The 21417-nt window shown below is 38.4% G+C and overlaps 1 protein-coding gene and 1 long non-coding RNA gene across 10 annotated transcripts in view; one reads left to right on the top strand and one right to left on the bottom strand.

The window, feature by feature from the left end:
- The window catches only part of TUT7 (terminal uridylyl transferase 7), a 65739-nt gene extending 46170 nt beyond the window's left edge, over nucleotides 1–19569 (top strand). For 5 of the 9 annotated variants that reach the window (XM_028122219.2, XM_028122221.2, XM_028122220.2 and 2 more), the window contains 7 exons: nucleotides 2338–2385; nucleotides 2469–2560; nucleotides 3921–4036; nucleotides 5117–5442; nucleotides 7553–7629; nucleotides 8007–8070; nucleotides 18514–19569. In XM_028122219.2, the coding sequence (XP_027978020.1) occupies nucleotides 2338–2385; nucleotides 2469–2560; nucleotides 3921–4036; nucleotides 5117–5442; nucleotides 7553–7629; nucleotides 8007–8070; nucleotides 18514–18581 (791 nt within the window). In that variant the 3' untranslated portion in view covers nucleotides 18582–19569. Of the gene's footprint in view, nucleotides 1–2337; nucleotides 2386–2468; nucleotides 2561–2712; nucleotides 2888–3920; nucleotides 4037–5116; nucleotides 5443–7552; nucleotides 7630–8006; nucleotides 8071–9220; nucleotides 18480–18513 lie in introns of those variants that run through there. The other 4 variants (XM_088019073.1, XM_028122223.2, XM_028122222.2 and 1 more) reach the window with 4 other exon arrangements.
- LOC114223325 (uncharacterized) overlaps nucleotides 1–21417 on the bottom strand; it is a 95736-nt gene that overhangs the window by 72225 nt on the left and 2094 nt on the right. The gene's annotated exons all lie outside the window — the stretch shown is intronic.

The following is a 21417-nucleotide window of genomic DNA, read 5'->3' as shown; positions in this document are numbered from 1 at the left end:
GGGGCCTCTCACCAATTCAGAAGTCTTTTGACCAGGACACATCTTTGGCTTTTGTTGAACACGTACTGGAGAATAAGTTTGCAATAGAGATAAGGCAGCTTCAAAAGAGCAGGACTTTTAACACCTTCCAAATTGAGGGTTTGAAGAAAGGGCACTAAGAATAAATTTTCAAGATCCTTACTTGCTATTTATTCATGAAGGAGTTTACCTATAAGTAATTATATATAAATTTTGACATTTCTTTTGCCCACGCTGCAGCCTTTTCTTCCATTGAATGCAAGGATCCATGGGCCATATATGTTTGTAGTTGATTGTTTATTTGCAATTTGTGGGATTTTAATTTTAGTGACAAAATGGTGTTTAAATGCTGAAAACTGAACTGAGAAATGGCTTAAGTAATATTTTATTGATTTTAATCTTTTTAATTTTTTTAATATTCTAATTAGTTAAATTATGTGTGTTACTCTAGGTTATGTTTCCATCATTACTTCTGCCTGTTGGCAGTATTAATACTGTGAACATTTGTAAAATTAAATTCAGATCACTGTGGCTTTAGATAGGGTTTTAACTTTTTAGGATCTCATGTCAAAAACATAGAACTTTGTCTTAAACCTTTCCATTATCACAGTGGATTCGTATGGTCTCCAGTTGTTCATATTTTGTTTTTAATTTTTGAAGTTTCTTTATCTTTTTACATCTCATTTTTACATTACTTTCAGATGAACCATTAGTAATAGGCTAAATCAGAAAGAACACTTTTAACCAGCTATTCTAGAATGGAGGAATTTTAGGGGTGGTGGCGGCAGCAGTGTTTATTAACTGTCCAATAGCTTAATATCATAGTGTCTCTGCTGCATTAAGCAAACAACCAAAAATACTTCCACATAGACACATGTGAAAGTCACCAGAAGAAAGCATGATCAAACCTACTAGGAAGGTAACCTTCTAATAGCGGTTATTAGTGTAGGGTCATACTGAGCGAAGGCTCCTATACTCCAGGAACCTGTTAGTGAGTCTGAATCCCGAATGGTGTGCCCCAGTTATTGTACATTAAAAAGCATAACAGACAACCAGAAGGATGCCTCTTTTTACTTATGTACTCCATCTGTATATACTGTACACAAGCAGTCTTCTACTTTCTTGATCCCCAAAAGGGGTTTTGGGGGTTTTTTACTTTGCTCTTCTTCAATGTTTTTAGGCATTTATTGGAAATAAATATCTACATATAATATTCAAAGTATGAATTATTATGTATGTATATTAAATCATGTATAAAATAGTATTTTAATTTAGAAATAGTACCTTACCTCCATTTATTTCATGAACAAGTTTTATTTAGATCTCGAATAAATCTTTGACATCAGCATTTTTTTTTTCATCATTCCTACCACTTTCTGGGTCATCTAATAAATAATATTGCAGAACACAACATATATATATACCTAAGACTTTGAGATGCAGACCTTTAACATCATATGGGAGTCCTTTATGAAGCTTTCACTAAAAACTGAGGTCAAGTAGCCTTTGGGACAGGTGTGTGTGTCTTAATTTGTCTTATAAGTGTGTTTTTTGATCTCTAGGATGACTAAAGTGACCTTTAAAACACTTGGTAGTTAGAAGGAACATCCAATACTAAAATGTTCTAAATATATTTTGACCTTCTTTATGCTTCCCAAACTAGCACCATTAGATAATACTCGCCTAATATGTCCTCTCCAAACAATATTTTGTTGTTCAAATGAAGCAACTCCTCATAATAGGAAGGAGTCGATACAGATTCAAATATAAAGTAACATCCTCTCTTCTGATGGACACTTTGGATAAAACACTTGACTTATATTTAGGAATCTATATTATGTAGCTGTATTACACATTTAAAACTCATTAAAAAGGCAGTCATTTAATACAGTTAACCCTTGAACAACAAGAGGTTGAACTGCACAGGTCCACTTACATGTGAATTTTTTTTCAATAAATACAGTACAGTAAATGTATTTTATAATTTTCTTAACGTTTTCTTTAGCTTACTTTATTATAAAAATGCAGTATACGATACATATACAAAATATGTATTAATCACCTATGTTATAGGTAAGGCTTCTGGTCAGTGGTAGGCTGTTAGTAGTTAAGTTTTGGGGAACTCAAAAGATATGTGTGGATTTTTTACTGTGGGGGGGTTGGTGCTTCTGTCCCCTACGTTGTTCAAGGGGCAACTGTACTTTCGTTAATGATAAAGTATGTAACACTTTCTTCTTCTTATATACTCAACTTAATGTATGAATAGTGGCATTTCCTATTTCATTATCTTTTTTGTTCTCATTAATTTTCTTTACTTAGATCCCTTTGATTTGAATCATAATCTTGGAGCTGGATTATCAAGGAAAAGTAAGTTGCTTTGTTTTATAAATGTTAATGCAATCCTTTTACTTTTAGTCCATCTAATTGAGCACTTACTCTTTTCTTCTTAGTGACAAATTTTATAATGAAAGCATTTATTAATGGTAGAAGAGTATTTGGTATTCCAGTCAAAGGATTTCCAAAGGACTGCCCCTCAAAAATGGTAAGTGTCTATTAGAAATACCAAAAAAACAAAAAAAGGTGCTTTATTAATTTGTACATAACACACTGGTAATACATACCCTGAAAGTCTGGTGAGTCTAGCCAAGATAAACAATTGCAAGACAAAGTAATTCCTAACAACCTTTTTTTCAGCATCCCAGTTCTGAGGCCATTTTTATCAGGAGAAAAGGGAGAAACAGCCAGAAGTGGGATTTGGCTGGGAAGATTGGTCATTGTGGTGCTGCCGCTTTGCCTTGGTAACGCATGTAGATGGCATTGCTGTTCCACCGGCATTCAGCTCCAGGCCAGCCTCTGCCAAGTCCAGCTTGTACGTAGCTAAGGGTCCTCCACCCTCCTCATATGAAGTCTAGATTTTTCAGTCGGCTTGCGGAGTAATACATTTCTTAATGGGACTAGGAGAGGGACCATGCTCCCTGTGCTAGCAAGCTCACTGGTGTCATATAACCCGATACTCAAAATTTGTATGGAACTGGACTCATTAAAAACAAAACAAAGTTGCACTATAAAAATTCCCTTCAGTGAGAGAAAAGGGAGTTAGGAACTAGAGGGTTTTCTGTTAAAGTTATTTCTTCCTACATTAACTTTCTTAATCAAGACTTTTTAAATGAAACTTAAGTGTATGGGTGTACATTCAGCATTGGTTCACATCTGTGCATCTAGTTTTTGCTGGATATGCTATGGCTGTCTTCTACACCAAGACTTCTGAAATTTGTTCCTACAGATCACCTTGGGGATTTTGTTAAAATGCAGATCTGATTGAGGAGCTCGGGATGGGGACCAAAACTTGCATTTCTTACAGGCTCCCAGGTGGTGCTGATACTTCTGGTCCTCACCTTGATTTCACTGGCAAGGAGGCTTTAGTCCAGACATTCTCTTTCCTTTCTTCTGATATTTTTCTCCAGAAGCCACAACAAACAGAATAACACATAGCTTCTTTCTTTTTCTCTGCATATGTAATGCAAATCATATTCCTCAGTTTATTGGGTTTTAGCCTTTTCATTTTATGAGAAAGCGAAGCCTTTGAACCTGACCTCAGCCTCCCCCAAGTCCTGGGGAAGCTGACTCATGGGTATGTGTGTACTTCTCTTGTGTAGAAGTATCCTGGAAAAACAGGCTCCCTTTGTGGTTAGGGTTAAACCGTGGTCTACATGATGAAAAGGAATAAACCAACATGAATTTCGGTAAAACTATCCTGAAGTAAACCTCTTAATGGTCATAAATTTTGGAATTCAATAGTATAATAATCATTAAAAAGAAGGTCTCTGATTGATAACTGGTTGGTTTTTGTGTTTTGATCTCACATTAATAATTCATACTTTTCTGTATTTATGTTCTGCTAGGAGTACTTTTTTGATCCAGAAGTGCTAACTGAAGGAGAGCTGGCCCCAAATGATAGATGTTGCCGAATTTGTGGGAAAATTGGACACTTCATGAAGGACTGTCCTATGAGGAGAAAGTAAGTCAGTGTTCCAAAGGGGTGGTTTCATTTTTTCTCTTATTGTACCAGTTTTTAAGTGAGGTTCTATTGTAACAGAAAATAAACTCGTATTAAATCCAGCAGTTCTCAGATAAATGATTTTTTACAATGAAAATGAAGTGATTTAAAACATGCATTTAAGCGCAGATGACCAGATGTCCCTCGGGTGTACAGATAACAGTCTTCCAGGCCTGCTCCCCTTTCCTCATTTTGGTCACTGCCCCAGTTGCTACTCAGCCATTTGGTCACCAGCCTCTCCAACAGGGATGGAAGAAGAAACGAGCAAAGTAAAATGGGCTCCTCAGGACATCAGTTATACATCCAGTATACAGGAACAGGGCTGTACCAGACTCATGTACAGTTTATTGCTAGATAGAACCCTTCACTTGTACACAGTTCAGCCCTTAATGATTGCTGTGGTGACCCCCTCACTTCGGTCAGCATGCTTGCTTCTGGTGATGTTTGCGGGAGGTGGGGCTGGGGGACAGTGCTGGTTGCTTGCTGGTGTGGTGGTCTTAATTGAACAATAATACTCTCATTTAAAAATATGCTTTTTAAATAAGGCACCATCTGGAATCTGAAGCTCTTATTTAGTACTTTGGTTTTGTATTCAAATAATAGTCACTGATCGTGTAGAGCAAGAAAGAAACATTTTCAACATTTTAAGAATATAAATCCCCTTACAATCCTTGTTCCCTTGTGAACTAAAGGTTCCACGTCTCAAATTTCTAGTGCCTAGTAAAGAATGGGCCACAAGAATTGCAAGAAATCACCCCAAGGATCATTGGAGTTTCATTACATCCATATCACAGTAGGTACTGGACCAAGGAGTTCCACTAACTGCAAACACTGCTTTTATGGCACTAGAGTAGTTGTGAAAATCAAAAAGAAAAACTATACCATCGCCCTGAGGTTGCTTCTTGAAAGAGGAGATGGACTTAAATTTGTTAACTTCTTTGATACTTTCTACCTCTGGTTATCTCCCAAACCTGGAGCGCCCTTAATATCTTGTCAGGTTTCTGTTTAGATTTTTCCTACCGGTGTTATATCATCTTCTAGAGTGAGGCGACGGCGTGATCAGGAAGATACCCTGAACCAAAGATACCCTGAGAACAAAGAGAAGAGAAGCAAAGAGGACAAAGAAATTCAGAACAAGTACACAGAGAGGGAGGTGTCGACAAAAGAAGATAAGCCCATGCAGTGCACACCTCAGAAAGCCAAGCCAGTGAGGGCAGCTGTCGACCTGGGCAGAGAGAAAATTCTCAGGCCACCGGTGGAAAAATGGAAGAGACAGGATGACAAAGACTTAAGAGAAAAACGTTGTTTTATTTGTGGAAGAGAAGGGCACATTAAAAAGGAATGCCCCCAATTTAAAGGCTCTCCAGGTATGGATACCAGTCATACCTCGATGTTTGCACTCACATCTCAAGGGAAATCTCTTTTTTAGAGTTTAGAGTTTTTACTATTTTAGTTATATTTATTTCTTTAACAGATCGACTTACTGAAAAAGATTTTAAGAAAGTGAACCCACCCCCTTTAATTCAGACCCTCTTAGATGTCTTAAACGTATTCCCAATTTCATTGAGAGGCTTATAGAAGTCACTTGGTTGACTTTTCTAAGATAATCAATGAATGGAAAACCCGGTCATCCACAGTGCCTATAAAATGTAGCCTATGTGACCAGGAAATAAGCTGCCACTTGAGCTTCACTTCTCAGTATGTGCACTTTTGAAACTGAAGCACTGACTGGCCAAGGTGGTGGTGGTGGGGGGGGGGTAGTAGCTAAATTATCTCAGGACACCAAGCTGTGCATAGTGAGCCACTTGTACTTTTGTTTGAATATGTACATGCACATGCCTAGAAAAGGGACCAGAAGGAACTCTGTGACACAGTTATGGTGGTTCTAGCTGCAGAAGAGAATTATGGAGTATATAATAGTACAGTAATAGTTTCCTGCAGCAAGTGTGATTATTCTTACGATGACAAAAAATACATTATCAGTCCATAGTTGAATATCATCCATACGTCCCATCCCTTTGAGTTGTTGGATCTGCATTGACCCTTTCTATTAAATGGGTGAAGTGTCCACTGTGAGCACCTTTTTAACAGACTGTTAAGCGTGAAGGTACCTTCTCTGTGTATGAGAAGTTAGGATTTACAAAGAAGTTTATATATTCTCACTTTGTTTCTCAGAACAAACCTGTGAGAGTGGATGGAATTTGATTGGCATAGGAAAGAAACCTGGCGAAGTCATTTTTTAGATTAAAGTAGTAACCTCTCCCGTTCCTGTCCTCAATTGTGTATGTGTATGGATGGTGTAACAGAGTCAGCACTGATGACAATTCCCTTAAAATTCTCTACTGTTCATCGTTCCTGGAACACTAGTACCTCTCTTCCATTTTATTATATCATAGCAGCAATATAGTGTCTCTTTTTTTAAAGACAAAATTTTTAGAGCACTTATTCTTATTTTTTTTAAAAAAGGAGCTTTATATGGAATGAAGTATATTTTTAAATTATTTAATTATTGGTTTTAAAATAGGACTTCAGTGTTTATGGAAGACACAGCTTGCCCTACTTCTAAGGAACTCCAACAAATGTAAATTCAAACTTTTTTTACCCTGACATGGGACACAGACCAGATCTTTTATGATTATAAGAAGAATATATATTTAAGAGAAATTAAAATAATAGCCAGAGCTAACATTCATGGAGTGCTTACTATGAGTCAGGCACTATTTTAAGTACTTTACGTGGGCAGTCTCATCTAATTTTCTCCCCAGCCCCATGAGATGGTGGTATTGGTAATCCCAGCTGACAGATGAGGAAACTGGAAATAGTATAGATCAGATATAATGAAGTTCTACCAAAGTTATTTTTGTAGACCCTTCTGAAGAACTGGCAGTCTGTTTACTAGTAGCACGAAGCACGTTATCGCGTTCCTCTTGGGTACAGCACAGCAGTGAAGGGAGGCCCCAGCATTCCCCCAGCTTTCTGGATTTCTTCCTCCTAGCTCTTTAAGTTGTCTACTAGTTTAAGGTTTAAGTTGTCTACTAGTGAAGCTGTCAAAACAAAGCAGTGCTTCTGGAAGGCTGCAGGGGCAACAGCAAATCAAGGAGAGCCAGGGGTATCCTGGGGTGGGAGGCTGGGTATTATCAAACCTAAAGAAAAGCAATAGAATCTTGGATTCCTCAGAGCGCAGTATTTACACATTAAAATCGAGTAGTCACTGTATCCTAAAAGTGAAATAGGAAAGGAGGAGTGGGGCTAGAATATGGGGCATTTCCTCCAGTAGCAACTCAAAATACTCAGTTGCTTCTTCCTATGGAAAAATTATGCTGCCCTCTCTCATTTCTTCAAATATGTTATTATTTTGTCCGCACAATATACTGAGTGGAGCTTCTGTCCTATCCACAGAAAATTGTTCTGTGGAATTGAAAACAGGGCTACTGCTTTCATTTTAAAGTGAGAACAAAATGCTAATTTTTTTCTCAGGTATGTCTAAATCAGATTGTGTATTTGGATCCCCTTCTTCACCTAGCCCCTTGAGACCAACTGGCACATTTGCTCAGGTAAACCTAGCTCACACCTGAGCAGGAAGCCCTTGGGTCATCTTTCTGTTCAGCGAACACTTACTGAGTGCTAGCACCTCTGCGCCAGGCCCTCAGCGAGGTGCTGGGCAGCCCCCAGCCCTGCCCTCCTTCCTCTGGCTAACCCGCCTGGCTCCTCTCTCTGCCCTCGGTGCAGCGTGTGGTGAGGCTTGCTATGTTCCAGATGGCAGGGCGTGCTTTAAGGATTCCTGAGTCTCTGTCTTGCTTTTCAATTAACTTGCAAAGTTCTGCCTTCCACATGCCTAATTTCGGCCCTCCCTGGATATGGTTACCGTTTTAAGGCTGTTTTCAAATGCTCTTCCTTTCGATTTTGTAAACCAGTCTATTTCATTTTTTAGGCAGTGCTTTTACATGAAGACAAAAAGAAACAAAAAACAACTATATTTTTGAGTCCCCAGTCAGGTATGTGGGTTTTAAAAAAAACAAATGTGTGTTATTTTATTTACTGCATAGTTTACCACATGCCTTTTGAGATGCTTCCTTTGAGTAAGTGGTTTTAACAGGGACTGGACATTACAATCACTCGGGGTACTTTTAAAAATACAGTTGCCCTGCCCCCACCTTTACTTCCTAAATCCAGTTCTTCAGTGGTTAGGCTTGGGCCTGCGTATCTTTTAAGTGTTCTAAGGTGATTCGTATACCATCCCTGAGTAGGAACCACGGTCTTTAATTATTTGTTTCTCTTTCACACTTTTTCTTTCTGCTTTGAAATTGCCACTGTCTTGTCAGCAGTGTGTTCTCCTCATGAGACTATTTGCCATGTGCCAAAGTAAGGAAAGAAAGTAATTGTTGGCCTGAACTCCACTCTCTGTCTCTCAGCTACACCATTTATTCATTCCTTCAACAAGTACTTAGTAAGCCACCACCACCCCCGGCCAGCCCCAAGTGCGGGGTATGAGCCTAAACACTGGCGATACAGCAGTGAACCAGCAAAGCCCCTGCTCTCATTCACTCTACATTCTTGTCAGAAGAGGTGCGGACTTCTTACGGCAACAAGTGCTGAGGAATACAAAGCAGGAAAAGGGAATGCTGGGTAGGGAGGTGGCCATTCTGTTGAGTAACATTTATTTATGCAAAGAATCAAATCAAGGAAGGGGCAAGTCAGGGGAAGTTGGAGTTAGACCGTTACCACAGAACTAAAAACCACTGTTGTCCCCGGCATCACTGCGTGGCGGGAGCAGGGAGGGGGCCGTTAGGAAGCCAGGTCAGGGTAGGTGGCTGTGGATCATGAGGCACCTTGCGCACTGGCCGGATTGGATTTCTTTCTGCCTGTGAGATGGACGACTGTTGGAGGGTTTGGAGCAAAGGAAGTATAATCTGAATTCTGTTGCAGAAGGTTCCTTATGGCTGCTGTGAGGCAGTGAGGGTGGCGACAGACCCATGAGGAGGCTCCTGCGAGAGCTCAGGGGAAAAATGGTGCCGGCTTACACTCGGGTGGGAGCAGAGGGGCTCGTGAGGACTGGTCATGTTCTGGATATTTGGAAGGTGGCACCAGCGTGGGTTGTCGCTGGGTTAGATGATGACATAGGACAAAAAATGAACCCAAGATGAGCAACTGGAAGAATGGAAGTGGGATTTCCTGTATTGAGAAAGACTCAGGAAGAGCAGATTTCAGGAAGAAAGAGAGTCCAGTTGTAACCATGTCTGTTTAGGAGACTGCTAGATGTCCGGGTAGAGATGCCGGGTAGCCAGCGGGATGTACGAGCTAGGTGTTTAGAGCAGAGGTCCAGGCTGAAGACCGAGACTTGAGTATTTTCAGTGTAAAGATAGTGTTTGAAGGCCTGGGTAGGAATGGGGTCACCTACAAAGTAATGCAGAAAGAAAAAAGAAGAACATTTAAAGACTCAAAATAAATGAAGAAGACAGAAGATGGTCAGTGAGGGAACAGGGTGGCAAGAGAGCTGGCTCCTGGAGTCAAGAGCTGGCTCTAAGGACAAGGGTCCTCAGAGAGGGCTTGACCATTCATGGGCATCACTGCTGAGAAGTCTGGTGCAGTGTAGACTGCACTGTAAGCATTGCATTTGGCAGTGCTCAAGTAAGTCATGAGGGACTCTGAAAAGAGCCATCCCTCTGGAGTGGAGAGGACAGAAAGCTGACTGCAGGGGTTTCTGGCAAGAAGTGCTGGAAGGGGAACTATGGGCAACCAAACCTCACACCATCCCCACCTGGCCCACAGGCCTGTGCACAGATGCTTAGAGGGAGGCCAAACTGGGAGGCTCTGCCTTTCTCCGGTGTTTCGAGAATGCTTTTGAGTCAGGAGAGGGGAGGGAAACTTGAGAGGGAAAAGGAAAAACAAAGTAACTGAGGAACTTTTTCAGTTTTAGTAAGAAGGGATGAAACTCTAAACTCGGTAACAAATATTCTGAGTTCTGGCCTGCAGACACCCTTAGTAACTTTGCTTAGTCTCTCTCTCTCTGTCTCTCTTATTCAATAAGCTAGGCTTAAGGGAAATTATAAGCAAATGGAGCATGTGTAGTCTTTTTAACTTGATTGTACAGTTTGAGGAAGGTTTCTGAAATTTTTTTAAAACTTCATTGATAAAACTTGACAATTTTCTATGTAGTGTAAAACAACCCACATGTTTTATGATCAGCTTTTACAAATTGTATGTTATTGCTGATGTACAAATACTGTTTGTTTTTAGCTTGGAGAGATGCTGTGTTGGTTAGAATGTGAAGAGACAAAGCTGTCTCTGCTATCAGTTACTGAGAAATAGCACTCCCAACCCTTGGAGCCTTGTAGGTCCCGAAGTAGAGAGAGCGCTTCCCTGCTTTGGTCTGAGATAAGCCAGGGTGCAGTGATCTCACCCTGGGAAAGCTCCGAAAGCTCCCAGCAAGGAATGTTTGGTTGTCTCTACTCTGAATGTTGTTAACAAGAGAAAAATAAATGGAATTGTTAACTTATTTAAAAGCTACTTCCGTTTCTGTCAGTATGGAGATGAGGTATCTCAAGTATATACAATAATCTAGGAATAGGCATTTATTTTTATGCTATGTGAATTTCAGGGATTTTTTTTTTTTTTAATGATTGGAGAAAACATTTAAAGTGGCATCAGATCTCTGAAGAATTACAATTTAAGAGGCATGGGCATTAGGTTGGTATAAAGTGAGGTCAGATGATTCAAAGAGAAAGAACCAGAAATCTTCAGAGAAGTACCACACTTACCTAAAAAGGGAATGGTGGACATAAAGGTAAAGATGCAGGAGGCTCTATGAGAAAATGCAGGAGCAGCTGTTTGCTGGGAAGATGTTGTCATTGTTCTCAGTAGAATGCATGGACGGATGTAAAAAAACAAGAAAAGTTCTAGTGGGAAAACCCCCCAAATCCAACAGAAGTGAAATGGGACTGGGGCCCTATTATGAAACGATTTGATTGACAGCGAGAGCGACCATGAAAGACAGAGGAAGAGGCTGACAGGCTGCCTCTGAAAGCCAAGTACAGGGAACAGACTCCTCCGCAGTGTGTGCGGTTGCTTCCCGTAGATCCTCTGAGAGTTTGAGGGTCACGGAATTGTACCATATGTAGACAAGCCAAAAGAGTGTTGTTGTAAGCTTCAGCCTTGAAGAGATATTTCCAGAACATTACACAGAGGAAAAAGACCGATCCTTGCTTAGTCGAGATGTTCCTTTTGCCAAGGGTAGGATGTGGAAGAACATGGCCTCTGCCGTCAGATTGCAGGATATGATTTCTAGCTTTGTAATCTTGAAAAACCTGCTTACACGCCACTTGACTCAGTTTCCTCATCTGTTACAAGGGGATAATAATAACCTGGCTTGTAGGGATGTTGAGAAATCCATGTAAAAGCGCTTAGAACAGCACCTGCACGTAGCAGCAGAGCAGAGGTTTGTAGGGGCGGTGCTACATGGATACTCCTGCACGGTGTCCGTCAGCGTGGCTCCTGCTAAAGGCTTTACACATCTTGAAAGTAGAAATCTATTACAATTTTCTAAATTTTTTTGTAAGTGGGGGAAGAATACAGATGTTGGACATCTGGACATATACCTGGAAATGGCATTACCAACTGACAATAAGGATTTCTGTAATTGCCTTCTGTGTCAAAGACTTACATATTTATAAATATTTTCAGCAACTGTAAAACTTAAAGCTTTAATTTACTACAGAAGAAAAATTATTACAACAAACATACCTACTTTATACCAGGAAAAAAAGAAAACATTTATGAGTGGCTAAAATCTATCTTAATTAAACTCCTCAATCAACAACCGTTAAGACTTGTCAGATTTATCCACAATAAATTTACCCAAATTGTCTATATTATAAATCTGAAATATGTCTCAACTGTAGATAGTATTAAATTTCCTGAGAGCTCTTCTTTTCCACAGTACTAAATATGTGACACACATGTCGGTAGGACAGCCCCTATTCTCTCCCATTAGCCATATTGACCTCAGGCAAGAGACCTGCTTTCTCTGAGCTCCGGATGTCTCATGTAGAGAAGGGCTACAGCCCCATTTATCTCATCAGATCCTGAGATTAAAGCACCCAGCCCATAATAAGCCAAGTTCTCTTTCCTGATCCCTCCTGCTCCATTCCTTTCTACTGGGCTACATATAGTCCCTAACTCCCAAATGAGAGAGTAGTGAATAGAAGATTCCATGAATTTCCTTGTTCTTCATTGTGACTCCCTTCCCCCTCATACACAGCTGACACAGTGCCTTCGATGTTCAGTGGGTTTTACTGATTAGAGGTATATTCATTTTGAAAGAATAAAGACTGAGTGGGAGGAGGGTCAAGAATAAGAGCTTTCAAATCAGACGTACTTGAGTTTTGAAATACAGCCCAACCGTCTGCTGGCTTTTCAGCCTCTGTCAAGTTACCAAACCTCTCTGTGCCTCAGTTTCCTTATCAATAAATTGGGGCTGACACCTCAGGACAGTTGTAAGGATTAATTTCCCTTACATAAAGCCCTTTTCACAGCATCTGGCACATAGTATTCCTCAGCAAGTTACCACTGCCTTGTTACTGGTGTAAACAGTCTCCTGCCTCACTGTTAACCTCCTTCTTCTAATAGGACGAATGTTATCATGGAAATTTGTAACAAAAGAGGAGTATGTGGAGGTTGTAGAACCATAGTCCACTGGTTTTCATGCATCAATGAATTACTCTGGTTTACATAATTTATTCAGAATGAGACTCTCAAAAAAACTAACATTTCTCTATTCCTTATGCCTCCCCCTTCTTGCAAAAAAGGTTATATTTCAAAAAAAACTACGTCTGTCTCTTCATTTATTCCATTTTAATCTCACAGTTTGAAATCCTAAAAACTGGAGATGTTGTAAGAGATTGATGGTATCTTTACTCCCTCATGATGATGTATATATACTATTACAATTTTTTTTTCCTTGACCAGAATTTAAAAGCCTAACTAATTTAAAAAAAAAGTGATCTTTATGATAGTAAATTTAAAATAACAGCAATGGGGTGCCTGTTTGGCTCAGTCGGTAGAGCATGCAACTCTTGATCTCAGGGTTGTGAGTTCAAGCCCTGTGTTGGGTGTAGAGATTACTTAAAATCTTTAGTAAAATAAACTAACAGAAATACCTTTGTAAACAATATGGGGAGACCTTGTTATCATTGAGTACAGATCATTCTTTTTGATACCCTTCTTGATATTCCGGTATATGAACATACCATTATTTATTTAATCATTCCTTATTAATGGACTAGCTACTTTCAAATATTTGGTATATCAGTTATCCTCCCAAACTTTTTTGCTCTCATATTCTTCCCTCAAAATGTAGAAAGCCCATATATCTCATATATTTTTAAGTTGATATCTAAATTTTTCATCGAAATTGCAAAGCATATAATCCCTGAGGTTTTTTTAAATAAATGTTGACATTTCAAAATAAAACTTACCAACTAGCCTTAAACGTATCAAATGAAATTAATACCTCACTGCTTTTTCATACACACTACCATTCATTTACAGCTCCGTAATAGGCAGAAATTTTACATCATTTTATTTTCCTCCTTGAATTCTTGTTTTACTTCCATCTTAAGTTGGTGTATTTTTATCATATATATTTCAAGCATTTTAGGGGCACCTGGCTGGCTTAGTGGGTAGAGCATGTGACTCTTGATCTCAGGGTTGTAAGTTCGAGCCCCACTTTGGGTACAGAGATTACTTAAAAATAAAATCTATTTAAAAAAAAAGATTCAAATTCAAGTATTTTATTGATCAGCCTATCCTCCTTATCTACAACAAAAATACATAAATCGGATTTTTTAAGCTTTTTATCAAAATGTACAAATTTCTTTTAAATTGGGTTTTTGCATTAGAATATATAAATCAAAACACATGTAACAATTTTTCATTAAAAATTAGTGAAAGAGATTTTTCTTTTTATGCTTACATCCTGAAAATGACTGCCATTTAATGAAATAGATGGGATTTTCCCCATGCAGTCATGTATTTTTGGATCAATACTACAGGAATGAAACAGTGTTCCTTAAAATTTCTATTCCAAATCTTTTTTGTTTTTATAGTGGGTAAACATCAAGAAACCCTAGTAGTCTTTATGATAGCATATTAAAAATAATAGATATGCTTTCTTTGGAAATGGAAGATGTATTACAACAGTGTCACTCAGTTTTTGCCACTCCTTTTTAAACAAAAAGACCAAAAATCACATAGTAATGAATCATCAGGAATTATTTGTGATGAACATCAGCTATCAGTGTAATTTTACGAAAGCTAAAAATTTGGAATTTTTATTAGATACCAGCATGTCGTTTGCCTTCCTGCCTCCTCAGGTTTTTTCCCAGAGCCATGTACCACATTAAGATTTGGATGAGTAGGAAACATGCCTGTCTTTTATAAAATAGGAGGAGGACTGTGAAAGGAAGACTGGTGTGCCTCCTGGGAACCAGCGCAAAACCTTGGCCACAGAGGCATTCTCAGAAAGAATCCAGGTAGACATGAGGCACCGCAGTCAAGTCCCCTAAAGCTCCCTGTCCGCTCATCCTGTTCAGTTGGCTCAGGAATACATGTACCCACGTTTGAAGACTGTTTATGTCAACTACTACGAGGCATATTTGCCTAGTTATTTCCTCAGGATAAATTCCTAGTCAGTAGAATGATAGGTTAAAAAGTACGCACCTTCTGACAATGAGGCTGGCAATGCCAACAGGGGATTGTTGACCACCCCAGAGAGTCCCTGACTGCCTGCTTCCCAGACCCTTACTTCATGGGAATAGTCTTTTGCCCATCGGCTTGTATTCTCCGTTGAAGTGTCCTGTTTTTCACATGTTTTCATCTGTATTTCTTCATGTTTCTATCTTTGTATTTTTTAATGAGGGTATTCATCTTTGTTTTTAGCTCTTTACACATAGAAATCCATTCGTGCTTTGTCAGATGTGTTCTGTCCTTCACCACCACCACTCCAGTTTATTATTCTTTCAGCCTCATTTATGATTTGTTTTGCCATATAGACAGTTTGTCGTTCTAGTAGTTTCAACTAGCCAACTTTTAGGTGATTTCAAGTCATGCGTATAGAGTTTTATAAATTTCATGTTCTTCCCCCAGATTACATAAAAATTCATCCATGTTTTATTTCTAGCGGGTTTGCTTTTTTACATGCACATTTTTATATGAAATTTCTTCAGGTATGATGAGATTTATTTTTTTATACAGGGGATGTAGTAATAAAACTATTAGTACTGTTCTTAGAAAACAGTGGTTTCCCAACATATTGGGAAAAATATATAGATACAAATAGAACTCATCTACTAGAGAACTGACCTTATTTTTTTCTCATTTTCTTCTCAATCTTTTCTCAATAAAAGATCATTAAGATGGTTGAAGTCTCCTTTGACTACCATCCAAGACCCATTCCTTCATGTCCCCTACACCCCAGAGGCATCTGTTATTATGAGTTCAGATGTTCTTCCAGTCCTTTTTTTAAACTTACATATGTCCCCTTTAACATATGTATCCGTGAATTTTTTAATTTGAATGATGTATTACACTGTATAATAAGAATGTTTTACAACCTTTCTCATATCTATTTAATGAAGTGATTTTGAAATGTATATATATTGCTATATATAGTTTTATTTTCTTCCCAGTATTCCATCTATGAATACAGAATATATTATCCATTACTAGCACATGAGCATTTAGATTGCATTTGGTTTTTTGCTCTTATAAACAGGGCTGTAGTGAACATTCTTGTCTGAATCTCCTTGAGCATGTATGAGACATTCTATAGTTTGTGTATCTAGAGGTCAACCTGTCAAGTCATAGCATATGTGCATTTTCAACTTAGATTATCAAGTTACTGGTTGAAATAATTGCCACTTCCACCAGCAGTGTTTATTTTTGCAAATTTGGTGGGTGAAAAATACCTTGGTATTGTTCTAATGTATATTTTCTTGGCTCTGGTGATGCTGTTATATGTTTATTAGCCAGTTGGAGTTATTCTTCTGTGAATTCCCTGTTCATATCATTTGCCCATTTTATATGTTTGTTGACGAGTTGGAGTTCTGTAAAATCCCTATTCCTCGTTTGCCTATGTTCCTGTTGCATTATCATTTCCTTAATTTGTAAGTGTTCATTTTTTTCTGAATACTCCTTTATTATATACATTCCCGATATCTTCCTCCAGTATATCTTGTCTTTTAACTTGTGTCTGTTGCCATTCCAAAGTTTTAAATTTTGAGATAATCAATGATGGATTTTCCATGGTTAGTTTTCATGGTCATGTAGCTCAATGATTTTAGGGTCATCTTTAAGAAATTTTTCCCTGAGTTCATAAAGATACCCATCTATAGTTTCTTCCAATAGCTTTAAAACTTTATTTTTTTTTTTTCTGTTTAGATCTTTAACGCATCTGGATTGTGTGTAAAGTACGAGGTGTAGTGATCTAAACTTTTTGTCCCTGGAATGATAAGTCTATCCTCAATGCTTTGGGCAGTTCAGAATATCAAAGATTTGTTGCCTGTAGACCAGTCAAAGCTCTAGGGTATAAATACCAAAAGAGAGTGCTTTGCTTCTTCCTGATATCACTCATTTGTCACTGTGAATTGACTGTCTAGATGCTCTGCTTCAAAAAGTTTGCTTCTGGGGGGCATAAGTTTCTATTTGCATACTTAGTATGATTGCTTTAGTAAATGTAGACAGGCAAAATGAATAAAATAAAAGCCATTTATACTTCATTCTAGAGCATAACTACTATTTAGGTTTGAGAAATAAAGTCTTCCCATGTTTTTCACATCAATGTACTAACAATGGCTAACATTTACTGAGTTCTTTGTTATGTGCCAGCTACTGTTCAGTTGCTTGCCTGTGTCAGTGTATTTAATCTTCAGAATAACTCCAAGGGGGTAGGTGTAATAGCTCACATTTTACAGATGAGGAAAATGAGGCACCAAACATTTGATTGATGGGGTTTTTCATTTGTTTGTTTTTAATTTTTAGTAGTTTTTTAAGTAGGCTCCATGCCCAGTGTGGAGCCCAGGGCAGGGCTTGAACTCACCACCCTGAGATCCAGACCTAAGCTGAAATCTAGAGTCAGACGCTTAACCAACTGAGCCACCCAGGTGCCCCTTTAATTAGTTTTTATGAAAATACTATTTGTGTGGTTTTATAACCTACTTTTTATATTATTAATTATCCTTTTATGCAAATCTAGTATTCTGTTGTGTCCATTATATACGCAGTCATTCATATCACAAGTTTTGGATGTTTAAGTTATTTGCATACTTCAATTATTATAAGATTTCTGTGAATATTCATTTAGCAAAATCCCAACCCACTTCTCTCCTTCTGATCTTCCTTCAACTTGGTGATCAAAAATTGTTTTAATTTGCATTTCTTTGATTACTCACTGGTACTAAATGTTTCTTATATACACTCATGCTTTTTTTATCCTCTTCCATGTATCGCTTCTTATTTTCCCAGCTGTATGCTGGTGTTCATCTTTTCTCTACTGACTTGCCTTAGTGCAAGCCTTTCTCACAGGTGGAGGTGGTGTGCTTAGGTAACTTCCCCACCCCAAAATTACATGAATATTCACTACTTCTTATACTTTGATGCTCTTATATTTAATTCTGTAATTCATTTGGAATTGGGTGGAGAGGAAGGGTATGTTGTGGGAAAGAAAACTAACTCTCCCCTCCCTCCCAAAATGACTTATTTGACACAGTACCAGTTATTGAACAATCCATACTTAACATCATTGGTTAGAAATGCAACCTTTGTTATATACCGCTTTCTGAAACATAATTACTTAAGAATTTCTCAGTTTTCTTGTTTCATTGATCTGTTTGTGTACACTCCAGAACAAAACTTATTAACTCTTCTGTAGTATGATTTTAATTAGTAATCCACATTTCTGTCCTTTACCTGTAAATATAATAAATTTCCTTTTTTTCATTTCTATCAATAAGTTATTGCTAGAATGTCACCATTCACGGGTTCATATCTGCAAAGTAATGATACAAGATATTTATTTCTAACCAAAGAATTTGTTGCAATCTGTTCTGTGTGGCTGTAAGTGAAGACACTGATGTATGCAAAGCAGAGGTTTCGAAACGTCCACCTGGCCCTCTGCACCAACATGGAAATAGTGATTAGAATGATGTCACTCTAGCAACCTGCCTGCATTTAGAAAGAATTTTGACTAGGTTTGTGTTTAATAGATCATGTTCCTTACATACCTTCTTTATATCTAGCCTTGCTTACTCAATTCAAAATAAGTGACCAATACCAGTGTGAAAAGTTTCTGTAAATAATTAATAAGAAGAAGTAATTTTATGGCTTTTGTGATAAAGTGAGGCTTGTTTTATTTATGTTGGGTTTTGTTTTTTCCCCCCCTCTAGGTAGCCTTTCCAGTAAATATATGACTCAGGGAAAAGCCTCAGCGAAGAGGACCCAGCAGGAATCATGAGGGAAGGAAAAAATGCAGCACTCTAAATGGCCACTCAGGCGTTCCTATTCACTTTGAAATTAGGTTCATTTCACAGGACACAGCAGCATAGATCAGGCTTCAACTTAACATTTAAGGGAAATGTCAGATTTTTTTTAACTTAATGAAATTGTTAATGAGGAAAAATAAATTTAATACAGTCTCACGTACCACAAATCCCCATAGATGTAAGGATTTTAAGAGAAAGCCATGATATATGTATTTAAGCCAGGTTTTATTTTTTTTTAAGCCAGGTTTAAAAAAAAAAAAAAAGTATAACTGTTGGGCCAGTATTCAGTGAATACAATTTCATGGTTTTTAATTCTTTCAAAGCACACTGAAAGTGGTGTGCTGATAAACCCTGAGTAAATTAACCCTTTTTTTCACCTACAAATCCCTTTTTTGTTTTGAAGAGGGGAAATTATATTTATTCTTTACTGAATCCTTGTGTGAAAGCATATCAAATATGTGTGAACTGCTCCTACTGTATTTACAATTTACAAGCCTTATTTTATTGATATTTGTAGAAGTGACAACGCGGAACATGAGTACCTATTTATGCGAGCCTTCCGTGGGTCAGCAGCGCCACCGAGGGGCTCTGGGGTTTTTTCCCCTCTCTAATTTTAAGTTAAGTTGACATAGAATTCCTATACTCATAAAAATGAAGTAAGGAAAACAAGTAGTCCTGTTTGCTGCTAAAAACATTTTCAAAGGAAAAATGACAAAGTAGAAGTGCTTTTTACTTTTTATGATACTCAGAAATTAGGGTGGAGAACTTTTAAGAAATCCCTGAGGATTAAAGAGGCCGTCTCTGCCAATCACAAATTTGGTTGGTGTCATTTTGGGTCTGACTGGAGCCCTCCTGGAACTGTTTCTCTAACTCCACAAGCCATCCAGAAGTAGTATGTGGTCAGAATTATGCCTCGGTTTATTTATCATTTTGAAATAAAATCAGAATTTCAACCTGTAATTTTATCCACATTACTTTCTAGCGAGAGTCCTAAATTTCATGAGGAAACCAGATGAAGGAGGGCAGTACAGATCTGCTCTTTATCTCATGCTCCCTCTACTTGTGCTCATGCGATCTCCTGTTCATTGACCCCATTGTGTGCCAAACACTGGGAAGGAATGCCCACAAGAGAGGTACAGGCTTGGTGGGATGAAGACAGAGAAGGATGGGGAGGGTGTTTGCTGGGCAAGCATTCCCAGGTAGGAGAGGGCTCAGAAAATAACACCCGTGAGCCCTTCTTTTCACCTACTTGAAGACATACTCCAGTTAAAGAAAAATCCTATCAAAATTACGTACCGAATTTGGGAAGTTGTGGTAGAAAGGATTAGTGATCATTCCTTACTCAGTTTGGATGAACCCAAACTCCTCAATTAACCGCATGAATTATGTACACTGGGCAGAAGCTGCTCTCCTGATTTCTCTTGCCTTCAGCATGAAAATGAACTTGACTGGGCACACAATTCTTGTCACACTTTCTTTGGAAAGCCTATTAATGCTGTCTTCTGGCATGACAGCAGAAATCAGAGGCCTCCCTTGTAGATTTTATTTTTCTGCTTGGATACTTCAGTGTTTACTTAGCCCTGTAAGTTTTGTGTCCATGACTTTTGTCTGAAACAAAAGCAAATCCCATGTATGTCCCTAGCCCAGTTTGGTTTTTTGGTTGTTGGTTTTTTTCAACTTGGGAAAGTATGTTCTTAAATTTTTTTTTTTTCTCAAAAATACTTTTGTCTTTTTTCAGCATTTCTCTGTCATCTTTTTCCTTCATCCTAGGAAAACTCAAATTTAATCTCCACATGACTAGCTGGATTTTTGATGTCATTTTGCTGTTTTCTGTCTCACATGAATTTTGTCATTTTACTTCTGATCGTCCTCAATGTACCTCAGCCACCTTCCCTTTTCCTCTCATTCAAGTTTATTGTTACTATCTTCCTTTTCATGGAAACCATGTTTCCCTTATATCCTTTTAAGAATGTTAAAAAGCTTCCTACATTTTATTCTAATTCCTGTGGTAGATTTCAGTCCCTCACACTGATCAATGGGACAGTGACCAGTGTTTGCCAGACCTGGGGAATGGATGACCCTTGACTTGGGCACTGGTCACAGCCCCTTTTCAGCGCCCCAGCCAGGGGACAGGTGCATCTGCTCCATGCTGAGGCCAGCTTCCGGGGTGTAGTTATCGTTCAGATGCAGCTGGCCTGTCCCTCCGCAAGCTCCACAAATGCTCCACTAGCACAATTTCCTTTCCTCTTTCTCCCAGGAACAAACAAGAAAATGAAATCTATTCTTAACAGTCCCAGTCTACACTTTCTAATCCCTTGCTCAGTGTGTACAGTATCAACAATGTGCACACTTGGAGACGTTACTAAAATGTTCTGACATAACTTGTTTACTTTTTATTTTCAAATGTGTTTCACAAATGGTTCTATTTTAAAAAAAAAAATCTTTCCTGAGTGGGAAAAAATCCTGACTTAGGTTAATAGGGTTCATAGTGTTACAGGCAAAAAAAAATGTTCAGAACAGAATTCAACAAACTCCCGTAAAACTGTAAAGATGTGCTCATTGTTTTTTCTCTTTGAAAGTAGGCATGTTTGGACAACAGCAGTCAAGAATTCAGCACACTTCCCTGGGTGGAATTCTAGACTTGATTCGGGTCTCTGGCTCTGCCAGTTTTCCTGCTGAGAGTGTGGCAATCCCCCTAACCTCATGGCAGTTCAGTTTCCGTGCCTATAAAATGGAAGTCACCCCTGCCCTTTCACAGAGTAGTGAGGAGCAAGTGAGGTCTTAACTAGGAAAAACACTTTTTTAAAT

This window comes from Eumetopias jubatus, unplaced genomic scaffold (genome assembly GCF_037043125.1).
Source record: "Eumetopias jubatus isolate StellerSeaLion01/CBP00866 unplaced genomic scaffold, mEumJub1_p1.0 scaffold_15, whole genome shotgun sequence".
NCBI classification, from domain to species: Eukaryota; Metazoa; Chordata; class Mammalia; order Carnivora; family Otariidae; genus Eumetopias; species Eumetopias jubatus.
The sequence above is the reverse complement of the archived record's forward strand: the minus strand, read 5'-3'. Positions and strand labels throughout refer to the sequence as shown.